General features: G+C 42.5%; 1 protein-coding gene across 2 annotated transcripts in view; it reads left to right on the forward strand.

Moving 5' to 3' along the window:
• BRF1 (BRF1 general transcription factor IIIB subunit) overlaps nucleotides 1–16192 on the forward strand; it is a 175614-nt gene that overhangs the window by 116933 nt on the left and 42489 nt on the right. For both annotated transcript variants that reach the window (XM_080395468.1, XM_080395469.1), the window contains 4 exons: nucleotides 10127–10185; nucleotides 12308–12389; nucleotides 12487–12542; nucleotides 14392–14648. In XM_080395468.1, the coding sequence (XP_080251594.1) occupies nucleotides 10127–10185; nucleotides 12308–12389; nucleotides 12487–12542; nucleotides 14392–14648 (454 nt within the window). The remainder of the gene's footprint in view (nucleotides 1–10126; nucleotides 10186–12307; nucleotides 12390–12486; nucleotides 12543–14391; nucleotides 14649–16192) is intronic.

Here is a 16192-nt window from a genome sequence, read left to right on the forward strand (position 1 = left end):
TTTTTCCACAGTTCCTGGAGAATAAGACAAATTCTTCTCCAGGAACTTCGCCACAACTTTCTTCCCTTGGAAAGCTGTGGTGTCGGAGGGCATTCCAGCGCTATAGTGTTGGATCTCAGGCATATGGAGTACACATGCTAATTATGCTGTGCTTACAGTTCAGTCTATCCAAATGCCAAGGCATTGGGGCCTCGGAGTTGCTGCAGGCAAAATGTTAAAATCTTTGCCACTGTCTACTGTGCATCTGGGAAAAGGCCCGCTGCAGTCCCTAAAACATCTGGGGAGAGGAGGAGGGAATGTGCGCATGTCCTCGTGAGGAGTTTGCTGCAGTACATGTGCTGTCTTCAGCAGGACTCTGCTGCAGTTTGGCCGGATGACCAAGGGAGCTTGCCCTACTGCAGCGTCACCTGGAGCCATCCTTTTATCTCCATATAGTTAGCTGTCTGAATGGATGCAACACTGCATTGGTCCCTGGGGCAATGCTCCTGTGAGATCTCTGGGTCTAGAGCAAGACAGAGAAGTACTTTACCACCTACCCATTGCTCAGCCATTAGGCATGATCAGAGGCAGAAAGATAGCACTTAATCTAACAAGAACCAGTTCAGCCACCGTGATTTTTATGTAAAAGCGTGGTCTGTGCTGGCTGCGGCCACTTATTGCATAATGGACTGGTGCTCTTAACACAGATCTGCATTTCTGTAGCTACCAGCTTTTAAGAATTCAAACCCATGTCTCCTGTTGCAGGTTTATAAACCCCAGCTGGTGGTCCTGATCACTGCATCAGAGTCAGGATCTTACTTGTGTGATCTCTTTCTGCTCCATGCCTCTGATAGCCCTAGTGGCATCAAACACTGCCTGGTAGCTGCTCTGAATCCAGCCCCATCTGCCACTGAGGCGCTCTCCTTTGGGCCAGGTTCCCACCTAACTGCTTCATTTACAAAGGTTATGTTTTTTTCAGGGGATTTCTGCTCTTGCTAGTTATTCTGCTATAGTAATATTAAATAATAAGAATAATAAACTTTTACCTTCTCTTCCCTCTCCCCATCTCTATAATTCTCTGCTTGCTATTTCTTGTTAGCAATAAAGGTAGGAGGAAGCTGGGTAACAAAATAAGAAATTTCTTACATGGTAATTTTCTTTCAGTTAACAGCTTCTCACCATCCAGCCTGCCTGGACAGTGCAGTAAATGTCCAGGATGCAAATTGTTTTTTTCCCCCTCTAAATAAAGACTCAGGTTTATAATTGCATATACTATATTGTGGTGTTGTCTTAATGCTAGTTGCTGAAGTATTTCTGTAGTCCAGGTGAATTCTGGTGGCTGGTGCTGAGCTCATTGCCAGATCTACCATAGACCAGCTCTGAACCTCAAAGGAGGGTGCAGAAGTCAGCCCACCTTTGCTGAGAGACAGTGAGGGTGATTAGAAGAAAACTGTAAATGGAAATTCAGCTCCTTCCTCTTTCTCGCTTCTCTGGGTGAGTTATTTTGCTAGGCTGTTCTTAACTGGCAGCAGCTCTTTGGTCCAGACCACAGTCCTGGGAGCAAGAAGAAGACTGTGTCTTTAGCAGGACAGTTGGCATAGGCCAGGCTCATGTGGCAGTAAGTCTGTGGCCTTTGGAAGCTGAGTGCCTGTCCTGGGGGTGGGGGGCTGTGTGGTGGGAGCTCAAGGGTGAGTGCGGTAACCCTGACATTGAGGCAAGAGGTGTGTCAGAGCTCGCCTGGGCTCCTGTTTGCACTTGCTCATGACAGTTCAACCGTTTGTGCTTCTGCTAAAGGCAAATTGCTCTGATTTTTGGGCTATCATTAGAGCCAGCGGTGAATGTCCTAGGAAAATACATTAGCTTTGCTTTTGAGTTCTGATCAGTCAAATTAACCTAAAACTGTTGTATTGCAAGTCTCCTCAAATTTTCCCTGTATCTTTGTAGCTTAAAAACTGTGTGTGTATATATGGCTGTATACATTTAAATTTTTTTCCTGGTGGGACAGAAATCGGTTCATTATTAAAAAAAAATAGAAATAAAAATAATCCAAGCAAAATTCTAGGATTTGCTTTTTAAGTTCTCTGTAGTGCAGAGCTCACCGCCTTGTTTTATTTGAGGTTACAGGAGTATATTTCTCAATAAAGCATATGTCCTTCTGCTGGGGTGGCTGAGTGCCGGCCAGGCAAGGATCCTGGGCTTGCAGGGATGCACAGCAGAGCATTTAGCGCCCACAGCAAGACCTGGCTTCTTAACCAGCAAGCTGCAGTTGCAGAAATGATGCTTCAGCACTTAAACATTAAACCAGCTGTTCCCTTTATGGCTGGCTCGGGTGTAAAGTGCTCTTGCTGTTTTACATAGTGGTCTGGCAGCACGAGGAGAGTGGGCTGGAGACGGATCTGAGCCCAGTTGCCTTTGCTATCGGCTCTCCAGGGCGTTGTACAGCCCTCGCCCTCTGCAAGAGATACGGCGGCGCTTTGCACTTGCAGGGTTTGGAAAGGGGAACTGATTAAGATGCTGGTCAGTTCTTCTCCCTAGCCTCTCCCTTTATATAAACTGTTACTGTTGGATACCCCTGCAGAGATTAAAAAAAATTCAGAAAATAGAGGCCAGAAGGCACCAAAAAGAAGGAAGGGTGGGGGAAGGGAAAGGAGAAAAAAGATGCCAAGAACAGCATAAAAGGCAAAGGAGGAAAATACAGCAGGGAATTGGTGTTCGAATGGAAAAGAGCAATAAGTAAGGGAAATCTGTCCTATATTTTCTCCATTTTAACAACTTTTAAGTCCGTAACTACTCAGGCAGGAGAAGGTGAACCTATGGACGAGCGCTGAGATGTGTGTCACACCTTTGGCAGGAGTGCAGGACCAGTCTGGGTGTTGCTAGACGCAGAAATTGTGAGTTGGAGAAGACTTGTGCCTGTGCATGGGAGCTCGTACCACTTCTGGGCTCTGGAGCGGGAAAATGTCATTTGTGGTAGCTAATTAGTATGTTTCCAGGTGAGTATTTGTCCAGTTGATCGCTGATGGTTATTGGTTTCATCAGCAACAAATAGCTTTTTTCATGTTGTTCAGAGCAGCCATCCTCTGAGCACTTGGTTGTGGCAGCAGGGTTGTGAGTTTAAAAGAGAATGATGGGTTGCATCAAGTAGGTTGCATAAAGGATGCTCTTTTTCACTGTTTTCAAAAGGTGTTTGGGGGACACAAATGTTATTCCAGAAGAGGAACATCTGCTGCTGGTTTTGAGGACAGTGTCAAGATGTTCAAAAGATTAACTTTCAGCTGTATTTATTTGGGGAGGTTGAAAGGATTTTTTCGTAAGGGCTTTTTATATTGCTATGTAGTTCAGTAAGCATGAGCTTACCTTTTCAAAGAAAATTCTTCAGAATCAGAAAGGCTTTGTTTATTGCTGGACTGGTTTTGAACAAAACCCGTATATATTGCAGGGAGGATTTCTGGAGAGAATGGAGTGATTAACTGTTTTTCTGATGAAATAGTGTTTAACAAACTTCCATGTCTGTTAGACTAGCGGTATAATCTTTAACTGAATATAAAATGTGTGGATGTGGTTTGGTTAGATCCTTTGTGGACTGTGAGGTGAAACAATAGTATTTGGTTCAGTGTGGATTTGCTGCCAGAAAAGCAGCAGGGTTGGTGGTTTGGTGTATTTGTTGAGGGTTTTTTTCGAAACAGAAATTTAATTTATAAAAAAAGTGTTCAGTATCTAATAAAAGTTCTGTGAGAGATGACTGATGGTAGGAAAAGCTTTTCTCATCATTCTTTCCCATATACCATTAAACACACAAGTCCGAAATTCGGCTCCTGTGATGGGGTAGTTGTTCTGTGGCCGCTGTACAAAGGCAGTGAATGCGGGAAGGCTGTCGGGTGTCCGTTGGCTGCCGTAGGGCAGACGTAGCACCTGGAGCTTGAATCAGTGTCAGGAAATAGAGATGCAGGCACTTACTAAAGGGTTTGTAGTTCTGCTGAATCTTGTAGGAAAGCCTCCTGCTTACAGCGACGTGGATGAGCATTGTGCAGTGATTGCAAACCAGCTGGGATCGGTCCCAGCTCTTGTTTCTCTTCGTTTTGTGAGAAGGTTCTGTTTTCAGCAGACAGGAGTGAGGAAGGAGCTAATGAGCTTGTTCATCCCTGCTTTTGTGCAGGCTTGCCTTGCAGAGCCACTCTCATGCTTGCAATTGTAGGGTACGTAGCATATATGTGGAATTTCTTTGGTTTTATCAGGTCACATCTTTTCCCTCTTTGCCCTTCATTTGCACCCTTTTGGGCTTTGCCTCTATACTTCCAGTCCAAGCATGAGGAGCCGGCCGGTGGGTGCTTTGCAGTGCCAGGGCTGCGTGTCCTGGTGCTGCCGGGCAGCCTGGCGCCAGCCAGCAATGCCTCCTGCCATCCCTCATCGGCAGGAAGGAACATTTCTGAGAAGAAGGGGCCTCACTCTGCATGGCGCAGTGTGTTTGCTTTCTCTGAAGGAGCTGGCAGGCTGGAAACTTGGCTTCAGCTGGAGAGGACCCCTTAACCTTGCCTTGGCAGGAAGAAATAATATAAGTGACAGACTTCATTTATCTTTATGCTGTATGCATAGCCTGGTGTGCTCCGTACGCTGTCAGACCTAAATCCTGGTGTCGAATTGGCACTATGAAGGAGTAGGCTGTAATTTTCAAGGTGGCTTCAGGTACAATAAAATAAAAAATGCTTTCACTTAAATACAAGTGTAAACGTCCTGCATTTTGTGACCTTAATTTCATCAGTGAGTGCAATTCATTTTGCTCACTCCTTACGTTTTGTTTCTGTGGCATACTTCTGATGGCACACGATGACATTGCTGAAGGTGACCGGAGGGAACAGAGGCACTGGCAGCTGCGCGGTTGCACGCTCTGGGATCGGGGCATGGCGGGGAAGGCTGGGGTTGCACAAAGAGGTGCGTTATCTGGAGCACTGAGATTGGCACCAGTTTAAAACTGCCAAGATAACCTTTCAGCCTGTTGCAGAGGCTTCTAGCCCCATATTAATAAAACTCACCATGTACCGCTCTCATACAGCCCCATGGACTCTGCGTGCCCCTTGGCGTGCGGCAGATTCATTTGCACACCCATTGATCTTTGTATGCCACACTTCATGCCGCGCTGCTGCTGCCGCTGCAGCGTTTTCACATCCATTTCTCTTCCCTATCTGATCACTGTGGCACTTTGTCTGCCCTGCACCGCTGCTGCTACCCTCCCGGTTACCCACTTAATGACTGTTCTCTTCACGCCCCTTGGTAAATCAGTTATCTTCCCCTCCAGATGGGTTCTTGTCCCCTCTGATCAGCTAATCAATTATATTCTGGTGTGGTTGTGCAGTGCCTTTTTTGATGCTAAGCTACCACCTTCCCTTTGTGCTCCTGGCAAATCCCAAAGTGGCACCGACACCGCTCATCAGATTTAGCTGCAAAAGCGTTTCTGCCCCGTCAGGTTCCTCCGACAGTCTGTGGGAGCCTTCTGTGGCTCCCGTTGGTTTTAATCCCTCCCTGGAGAGCAGCGATCAGTCCCACTATTTCTGGTGCCCCGGGCTCAGTTCGTTTGGTTTGTTGCTTACGGCTTTTTATTAGTGAAAAAGGCTCTCCCAACTGTTTTAAGATTTTGTGGTGCTCTAGCCCCAAACTGTTTCTTAAATGCTGGGGGTGCTTAGCTGAATAGGTGGAAGGGTTCTTTGTTTAAACTCTTTCGGCTCTTCGACTGCTACGAAACGGTGCGACGCAGGGTGTATTTGCTGCATGGGCCCACAGCACCAAGTGCCTTCTATTATATCTGCTCCAGAGGATTTCCTGGGAAGTGTTCAGCCTCCATTTCTGTCTGTAAGGAAATCCTCTTATCTAGGCAGAGCAATAAATAGTGCTGCCTCCTGTAATAGAAACAGAAAAACACATTCTTCACATGGCTGTTTTTAAAAATGTGGGGTTTAAAATATATCAGCTGGAATGATTCTTCTGTAATAAATCCCCATAATAGCATGTATGTATACATTTAACTAGCTGCGCAGAGGTAGGGAGAAGGGGAGACGGTGTGTTAAAGAGGGTTTAACGTGCATTTAGTAATGACAAGAACAGTAAATAATCCTGCAGGTTTACAAACCTAATCCCCAGTGTCTGATTGTAGCCCTTGCGTCTACTAGAATCAGTTGGAAAGACATTAAAAGGCTGTAAAGAAAGGGCTTTTGGTGTTTGTGTTTTTTATTTTAAATATTGTGGGAGCTGGCTGGGTGACTGATGATTTTAAGTGGCATGAATGTAGTTCATTTGGGACCTTGATGGAAAGCTCTAGAAGTGCCACGGAGACGTTAAGTGAGGATGGAGTAGTGTGCTCCTGGCTGCCTTGCTCTACGCTCTTCCTGATAGTACTTTCATTTAAGAAGTGGATTTGGGGGTGGGGGTGTTGTTTTTAATGCCCAACTTATTTTCGCCTGTGCCCTGCAGTGAAGTGGTTGTTTTTCTTAGCAGAGGAAATCCACAATGTCTAAGAGCCGTGCCACGTGATGCTACTGCTTTTAAATAAGCTTTTAAGCGGTTGGACCAGATGTTGGCCACATCTGTGTTTTTATTTCATTGAACATTTCATTTCGACCCTTTTATTAAAAGAAAAAATGATCATTTAGGAATTATTTTTAAAAGTTTAGCAGCTGGGAAGATCTTTCTGGTATATAAAAAACCCAAGTGATTTACTTTCCGTGTCCTGGAGCAAGACGTATAACATCGAGCAGACGGATAGTTATGGCTGGTAGGGTCTACTCATGTTGGGAAGGATTGCCGTGGAAAATTTCAGATCAAAACGGGTGTATTCTGTTTTGAATTGGCATTCTGTAACAGAACACTTTTTTTTTTTTTTTTCCCTCCCTAGTGGAAGTGTTAAACCAGGGATTTGAAGGCACCTTCTCTTCTGAAAACCCCTCACATTTAATGAATGCTTATCGCCTTGGCAGGAAAAAAGGCGACTTGCAGGCAGAAGGATATCCTGCAATTACTCCCTCTACTGCCATTATGGGGTCTCAGAAATGCTTATTATTTAGAACTTGCTTCTGGATTTTTCTCTGCAATTTACCAGTTGAAGAATGAGTTTTCCGTCCCCATTGCTAATTGATCCAAAGAGAAAAACTAGCACCTAATTCAGTAACAAGTTATATTTAAAATGACATGTGAAATTGTTCATGGTGTCTGAAATTACATCATTTTCAATCTGGCATATTAGGGCTGTATAAGGGAACAGACACCTACTGTACTGTGACATACTAAATTTTAAACCTCTGAGCCAAAAATGTAGCAGGGCATGGGAGGAGCAAGGTGCTTAATGATGAATGAAAGCAGTGGCAGCTTAGTTTCAGTGGGATATTTTTATTGTTCATAAGAAGCTGTGGCAGTTTTTACAACAAACAATTTTGGGATGCAGTTTTATGTGAAGCTGAGCAGTGACTTGTGTAGTTCTGTCGCCACTTCCAAATGTTGATTTTCTAGCCTGCAATTTTCAGAATGTACCAGTAATTTTTGAGTTTGGCTTCCTTTTTCTTTGTCCCTAATTCCAAGCCCAAGATAGTTTATATTTTAGTCTATCTGATGTGATGAGTATGGGAAAAAAACCCTAATCCTTTATTCACTCAAGTAAACCAAATTGAAAGTTGGGGGTTTTTCCCCCAAAATAACACTGAGAGAAAAAAAGGTAGATAACACAAAGAAGGGGGAGGCCATCCCCCCTTCTGTCCTACAGCTTGGTGGTTGAAGCGCTTACCCAGAATATGGGAGACCCAGTTCACGTCCCATTTCTGCCCAAACTTCTTACGACCTAGCAGACAGGTTGTTCTGGCCTGGGCACACTCTTGCACTCTGCTGTTGAGCTATTTTATTTTGTGTAATGCAACATTTCTTGGACCCAGGTGGACAGGCGACCGAGAAAGGGTCTCAGACACTGGACTACAATATTTACTCCTTTCCTTTGTGAACATTTAAGCATTTTGCTCACTGGAAATTTGTATCTCGGTTGCAGAAGGAGGGACGTGTAGTGCTGTTTTGCAGAATATTCTGTACTCCAGTCAGTGATGCGGCATACAGTGATTCTTCTCTGCACTTTGCATGGTTAGGGTTTGCTAAAAAATTCCAGTGAGTTACATTAAAGAGGCAGCAAAACACCAGGATGTAATTTGTCACCTTCTTCTTCCTCTCCAGCCTCCAGCCAGGGCGCACTCTGCCGTGTCCTTGGGTCACATCCTTGCCTGCTGAGTAGTGGGGTGCCTGCGCAAGGAGCTGGGGGCTCCGTAGGGATCAGAGAAGAAGGAAAGCCTATATATTGAACAGTTATATAGTTACTGTAAAATGTTTCACACTTTTAAAGTATATTTTGGGGAAAAGGTTGTAAAGTAAATCTGGTGCCTGGGACTAAAGTACAGTTACTTTCTAAACATAATGGCAATGAGAAATGTTCCTTAAGGCCTTTCCAGTCATATTAGCATCAGTTTGTCTGAATTGGTAAAGTTCACGGTACATTTATGAGACAATCTCAGAAAAAAATCAAAGCACAGTGTTATGAAGTTCCTTGTGACGGGCCATTTTCTTTGGGGTGAAACCTGTTTCGCATATAACTTGGTGTGGAAAGTTTAAAACTTCCTGTTGATTGTTTAAAGTGGTTTTTGGAAAGATGTTCATAAGCGCTCAGTGTCCGATACCAGTAAATGTCTGCTGAGTTGAGCAGCCAGAACCTTTGCACCACCTTAGGAAGTGCAGCCTTTATTCCTAACCAGATGTTTTGGTTGGATTCCCAACCCTGTGATTTCATGTACTTCAGGCAACTGGTTTAAATGCCTGAGTTTTGCCAAGTGGAGCATCATTTGTATCTTCTGGGAGTGCTCGTAACGCCTACCTTTGCTTGTCTTCACCATTTGGTTGCCGTAACCTGCTGTTGGATCAAAGGGCTGCAGCTGCCTTCCCCCTCTGCCGGTCCAGCTCTGCGCTGCTCAGGAGCTCTGCTCCACGAGAAAGCACCAGGCTGGGGAATCAAACTGTTCAAAGGTCTTGGTTTGTGTAGAGGCACATCTCCTGGACTGGAGAGCAGGAACTGTACAGATGCCAAGCTGTTCTACACCATTTCAGTTTTAATTTGTTATTACAGATTATTGAAGTTTTGTTGATTTTTTCTGCAGGTAAACTGGTTAGATCATCTCTTGTGTAGTCTTGATTACAGGTAATAGAGGTGACCAATAACATTGCTTCATTCCCCAGCATAAGTCTTTGTTGAACAATTTATTTTCTTCTCTACCTGAACTACATTAATAGTGTGTTACTACTGTACATTCATGTGATGTGGAAAATCAGGTTTTGCTGCTGTACACTGTGCCAGTCCCACATTAGGCCTCGGTTCTGTGCTGTTATTGTTTTTTAATGGATAGAATATTTAAAAAAATGTTTTCAGAAGAAGTCTGCATAAATACAAAGCTAGGAAGATGACAGTAAAATTGTGATTACGGAAAGGCATTATTGTTTAACATTTATCTAGACCTTCCATAGCTTTTAAAAGTTATTTTAAAATTTGGAAATGTTTTAATAATTCCCATTTTACTAATACACATCTTTTTACAGAGCTGGTATGAGGTAAGTGGTTCAAATGATGACAGATCAGAATGAAAAAGAAAGCCATGGTATTGACTGTCAGCATGATGTCTTTATTCATTGGTCCATGTTGCTTCCCTGAAAACAGAAAATATTTTCTAAGTCATAATTTACGGATAAACTGTTGACCTATAGGCTCTGACAGATAAATTGATATTATGATGAAAGAAAAAATGGTCATCTTTTTGAAGTGGTTTCCCCAGCTTCCCGCTTAGTGTTTGTGGCTGTAAATTAAAATGGGGGGAAAAAAGGGCAACTGAAAGTGTCTAATGGATTTTTAGTGCTGGAGAAGACAGTGCTGATAACGTTAAATTAATTCAGTGTGGTGAATATGTACACATGTGTATCCCCATACTGAAAATACTCAGCAACACATTAAACCTCCTGGATGAACGCAGGAAGGATGCAAATCTCTGAAGGGCAATTGTTAAGTGTTACTTTATCATAGAACCTGAATTGCAATAGATTTTGGACAAACGTCTGCCTGATTAAAATGTGTTTTTCTCTGTAGAGAACACAGGGGATGGTGAATTAGATCTGAGTGGGATTGACGACAGTGAGATAGATCGGGTAAGTCTCCCTCTTATCTTCTTATCCAGGGTGTCTTCTGCATTTGGATATCCAAGAAGGACAAAGCGGTTCTTATCTGGGTTATGCTCTCCCCTCACTGCCTCTTCGTTCTGATCTGTAGAGAGGTTCGAGTGATTTCAGTGATCTGAGATCTCAAAATTAACGTTCCCGCAAGCCTGTGAATTTGGTGTTCCTTGCCCGAGTTATATATATCTGTGAGGCTGCTGCTGCTTGCTCTTGCCGTGCTGGAATAATTATGTTTTAGAATGTCTTTTATTCTGAAGAGGGACTTCTAAAAGTTTGGTGGAGCTCTACATTCATTATTTAATTAAGATACACTCTACATAGAAGGCTGCCATGGAAACCAAACTGTAAAACCAGCATGTACAGCTTCTGTGTTCTTTCAGCGATTTCTGTAACATTTTCTGGATTTATTATTATTTGTGTGGCAGTAAAAGATACACTTTACCGTAGAACCTGAATACGACAGCCAGCCAGCTGCGGAAAACGGTTTGTTGAAGGCCACACAGCAGGTCTGGCTCTCCTGCCTCTGAGCCTGTTGCTCTCTCCGGCTGCCACACTGCTTTGCAAGTGTAATTTGAACAGATAATGCCAATGCTAAATACTCCTTTTGGGGTACAAAGTCATTGAGAGCAGTGAAATTGCGTAGCCGTCACTGATCTGCAAAATGTTGCTGATGGATGGTGGAGCAGAGAGATGCTCAGCTTGACTTCAGCCTTGAAGTGGGTTTTGCTAGGCTGGGCGTTCAGAAGGGTCTTGTGAATTGGGTGAGGTGAATGTGGTGTGGAGGAGTGGGAAGGCTGAAGGTTTTCAGCATAGCAGGTCCATCGGCACGGTCGTTCCTCCTCCTAGGCTCTGTGAAGAGGTCATAACTCTACTTTTATGACCTTATATTAATTTCCATGGCAATAGACTGTAGTATTGTAAGCCCAAGATTATGAACTCTCTAAAAGCATAAGAAGAATGAATAACTGAGTTAGGAGGAAGTATATTTTACTATTATGGCCCACTTTTAATTGAAGCAGATGAAAGAGTGAAAATTTGTTCTGATAAACCAGGGCTTGCACAGCTGTTTACTCTCCTCAGTTGCCCTTGGAGGAAGGACTTCTCCTTGCATTAGTTTCATTTGACTGGAGTTATTCTTATCATTAAATCCTGTATGTACATTTTACTTAGGACAAAATCTTGAATGCTCAAACCCATAAGGTGGAGACATCTCAAATTGTTTTTCTTGCACTTAAACATCATTTTACAAGTCTTGGGTCTGCTGCCTAAATATGACGTGTCTTGTTCATGAAGGATGGCCCGATTTGTCTTCTCCATTGCTTCATGGACAATTGTGCTAAATTCTGGGTTTATTTTTACATTTTTGTAACTGAAGAAGAAATCTATCTACCAACCTGCAAGCCTGCCTGCTACCTACCTGTTTATTTCTGTAATTCATCTGAACAGGTTCTAGATGTGTTTCACAGCTCCATACCTTCTAACGATGTAACTGAGACTAAGTGGAGTGAACTGAAAAATGCCTCGATGTTATTACTGAACCCAACTCTCTAGGGGACTAAAACTCCAGCAGTCTAAGCTGGTTTCATTCACACAGATGTGGCCATTGAACTATTAGTCTCAGTAACTGTGCCTAAACCTTTGCAGAAACCTGCCCAGAAGACACATGTTTCTGTTTTGGTAGCACAGGGCAATGGTTCCCCTACTGTTTTGAATTACGGACCACCGTCAACACACAGAATTACTTGCAGATAACCATGTTGTCACGATACCCTCTCATATAATATGAAAGAGATCATAAACCAGGATCACTTTAGGTTAATTACAGACCGTGTACAATGAGTCCTGGCTGATTTTTGATCGCCCCATCATAGTCTGGAAACCGAGCATTTGTTTTTTGAAAACATGTTGCTTATTTTGCTGGCTTTAGAAGTGACTAGAAATGCTCTGTTTGTCACATCTCGGTCAAGTTTTCTTTTATTAATGTATTTTTAAGAACAGAATGTGAATTGACCTTGCCAGTGGTTTTTCAATTCACTTTTGTTACATGGTTTTCAAGTTGATTTCTGAAAGTAGATAAACTTGTTTTGTCTTTTAGTATATACTTAACGAAACAGAAGCTCAGATAAAAGCAGAGCTGTGGATGAAAGAAAATGCAGATTATTTGAAGGAACAGAAAGGTAAGTATATAGGACTAAAATTCTCCTTTTGGCCAGTGTTGCTGAAGTATGCAGTCTGTGTAATTTTCATGCTGGTTACCCTTTTGTCATCTTTCAGAAAAGGAAGCAAGAATAGCAAAAGAGAAAGAACTTGGGATTTATAAGGAACACAAGGTATTAAACTGTGTGCGAATTGTGTCTGTTTGAAAATGTCCTGGAATTCATTACATTTGCTGATCAGCTCCATGTAGGATGTATGGGCGTAATGGTACAGGTCACCACTAAATGAGTAAAAGCTATTGTATCTCTACCTGTTATTGAATTACAAGGCTATAATTTTTCAGGTGGTGAGTAAAACTTTCTTGCCCAAGATTTTATTTTAAATTACTATTACGAGAAAAGTCTGTGCATGGCAAAGTCAGAGCTAGCTCTTTGCATTTATGATTGCTGTCCTAATTGCTTGCTTATTTAAATAGAGGTCTTAAGACATGCCAAATTTTTATTTTTCTTTTAACGTGTGCATGGGGAATTTGTTTGTACTTGCCATAACTTCAGTAGTTTTCTTGCCGCTTACCATAATGATTTCTTTATGAAGAACTGAACAGATCCACTTGAAGGAATATTTTGTTCTACCTTTCATAAAGAATGCGACAGTTATGTTAACAAATGGCATGTCCTGTCTCCATGTTTAGCAATTTAAAGCAGCCTAATTGGCCGTATATTCACAATTTACGGCATTAGTGTTTTGTGTAATTGAGCAAGTGACAAGTCAAATCTTCCACATGCAACTAAAATCCATGTTAGCTTTAGTGTGTGTATCCTCTATCTTTTTTTCCGGCTAATGTGAAAGACAGAGTTTCCTACTTCCCCTAGGTATTTTAACAATAAAAACAAAACCAGACAATGAAACACTGTTTTATGCTTCAGACTTTCTCATTCATCCTACGTTTATGCAGACGTGGCAGTCTACCAGCAGTTTTCAAAATTGTATAACTCGTTGGCACCACCAAGTAGCCCAAACACCCACTTTTTTGTTCGGACAACACAGGAGTTTTTCTCTAACTCTGTATTGTTTCTGACAGCTCGAGTAGAACTTGATTAATATAGTGCTTTCCAATTTCAAGGTAGCACTTGACCCATGTAGGTAAACAGAGGGGCTATTATCCATTAAAAAATAAATCTCCTGCAGAGCTTGATGTTAAAACCTTCCTGTGAAAAGGAAAACGCCAAATGAGAAACAGAGGTTCTGGGCTTTTTCATACCTACCCAGGCATGGGGCATGGCTAGAAATGTTCCCCGATGTCATTTCTCTTTGTCTGGCTCTGTGCAGCATCAACCTCCGCAGCGCAGCGCTGGGCTTGGGCTTGCAGCATTTGCCAGGGAAGAGCAGTTGCAGGTGACATTGCTCCTGTGCTCCTGCGTCTGCAGCCTCCCGCTTCCCATCCACCAGCGTAAATGCCGGTCCATGCTTAGAAAGCTGCTGCTGATATTCATGGCCTTTTCCAGTGTGGAGGATGGGTTGGGTGGATGCTCTCCCACACTGCATTCGGAGTAGATACAAAATACCGTTGCAGTTTCAATATGGAGTTGTCAGTGCTTAGGGGAGTCGTGACCCAGCTTGACTCTAACTTTAAAGGCAATTTTAGCAGGGAAATTTCTTTATTTCTCTGCTGAGTGATGCTATCAGGGTCCCTGTTCTTGTAACAGGAGTTCACTCCTGTTTTTTTCCACGCATGAGAAATGGCCCATGTTTTTTCTCTGGCAGCATTACTAATACTGAGTAAAGAATTTGTAGTAAACTGTTCAGGCATTTGGCAAAAAGCGAACACTTATCTCTCTGAGAAAAGAGACCTCTAGGTCCTGGTGAGTGGCAGGAGAGGGAGCGCTGGCTTAGCCTGGGCGCGTCGCCTGCATCCCCCCGCATCAGCAGCACCTGAGCCAGGACTGCTGAACTGCAGCTCGCCCTTCTGCTTCAAGGAAACTTTGTTTGTATCTACATCACTAATTTTATATTTTAATTAAGCCAAAGAAATCTGCAAAGAAGCGGGAGCCAATTCAAGCCAGCACAGCAGGAGAGGCAATTGAAAAGATGTTAGAACAGAAGAAAATCTCAAGTAAAATTAATTATAATGTGCTAAGGGACCTGAACAGCAAAGGAAGTAACACACCAAAGAAAGAGGATGACAGCACTGATGACAGCACCAACACCAAGAAGCTGTCAAGAAGAAAATCTATTGCCAGTAGGAATATAGCCAACCCTGTAAACAGTGTGGGAAAAAGGTACTGCAATTGTTCATTTATATCTCTGTCTGTGAGACTGTCTATGTATCTTTCTGAGCCAGACAGTGTAGGGACTGAAACATTTGTTTGAGGCTAAAATAATGCCGGGGCTCTGTTTTTATTTATTTGCCTGCAGTGTCGTGGCAGCACCTTATTTATAATTCACATATCAGAGGTCTGCTTTAGTGCGAGGTAATCATCCTGAATCAAAAAAAAGAAAAAAAATCAATGGAAATTCATAAATGTGAATCTTTCAGCCAGGGACACCTTTTCTTCATATAATCCTGACATTTGCTGTCCTTCCTTTCTAAGTTGTCTGTATCAGCTGACACGACACTAAATGTTCGAAAGCTTTGGCTTTTTGCTTGATTTGAAAAATATAGTTCCCATCTGTTTTGACAGCTAGCTGTTTTGATTAGCTTTTATTTTAGTTTTATTCCAAACTTTTGTTGTTAATTGATGACACAAATATAAAGCTTTATAGTAAATACACTTGTCGGTTTTCTGGTCTGCATTTGCAAATGTTTTATAGTGTGATGAAAGCTATTATTTTAAGGAGTAGAATATTCGACTTGCTGGGCAGATTTGTAGTGTGCTGTGAAGTGCATAAGGAGATTGATGTGTCCTGTCTGCAATATTAAACTATTCTATTTGTCTTCAGTTTATGAAATCATGTCAGATGATCATTTGAAATGTGTCTATGTATTGTAATTTCTTACTTGGATTTTATTTATTTATTTATTTATTTACTGCCTAGAAGACAATTTTTTTTTACTTCCAGAAGTATAGGCCAGGTGCCCCATGGAAATTTAGGTATTTAATTCTGAAACATAAGATGATGTCTCAGCATCATAGTTCAGATTTAGGCCTGTGTTGCAACCGGGTAAAGGACCAGGGAGGTCCGGAGGGCAGGCAGCCACAGGTGTGGGTGCTATTCGTGCAAGAACGGGAGATGTAGGGTACCTGAAAATGTGAAGCTGGGAGGGGTAGTAAGCGTTCGTCTGGAGTGGTAGTGAGCATACAACTCTCAGAAGCTAAGCAAAATAAGGATGACTAACCCTTATTATTTTATGGCTAACCCTTATTTTGACTTCGTTGGACAAGGAGGGCAGAGGCATGGTCTTCAATTGGGCTGAAAAGCCAAATGCCAGAGCCAAAGCATTCGCTGGCCCCACTGCAGGTTTTTGCACCGTACCAAACGTCTTCCCTTTCTTTTCTGTACCTTCTTTATTCTGTGTTTTACCAAGATGACTTCATCTTCGTTCAGCTTCTCACTGTTAATATCAACAGCTTTGCTTTCTAGTTCTTGACTCACTGTGGATTTTAATTTCCTCGCTAAGTTGCTACTTAAGGTGATGTCTAATGACCTGAGCACCTAAGTTTTCCACTAGTGAAGGAACGTGAGGATGCATTGAGGATTAACTAACAGCATTTAGCCTATGCTTTATTTGGATTTAACAGGTATTAATGAGCCATATTCTGGTATTTCTAGTAAAATACGGCCAATTAAGTTGTCTGAAATGCAGTGTTGCGATGGGAAGTAG

This window comes from Falco punctatus (genome assembly GCF_963210335.1).
Source record: "Falco punctatus genome assembly, chromosome: 7".
NCBI lineage: Eukaryota > Metazoa > Chordata > Aves > Falconiformes > Falconidae > Falco > Falco punctatus.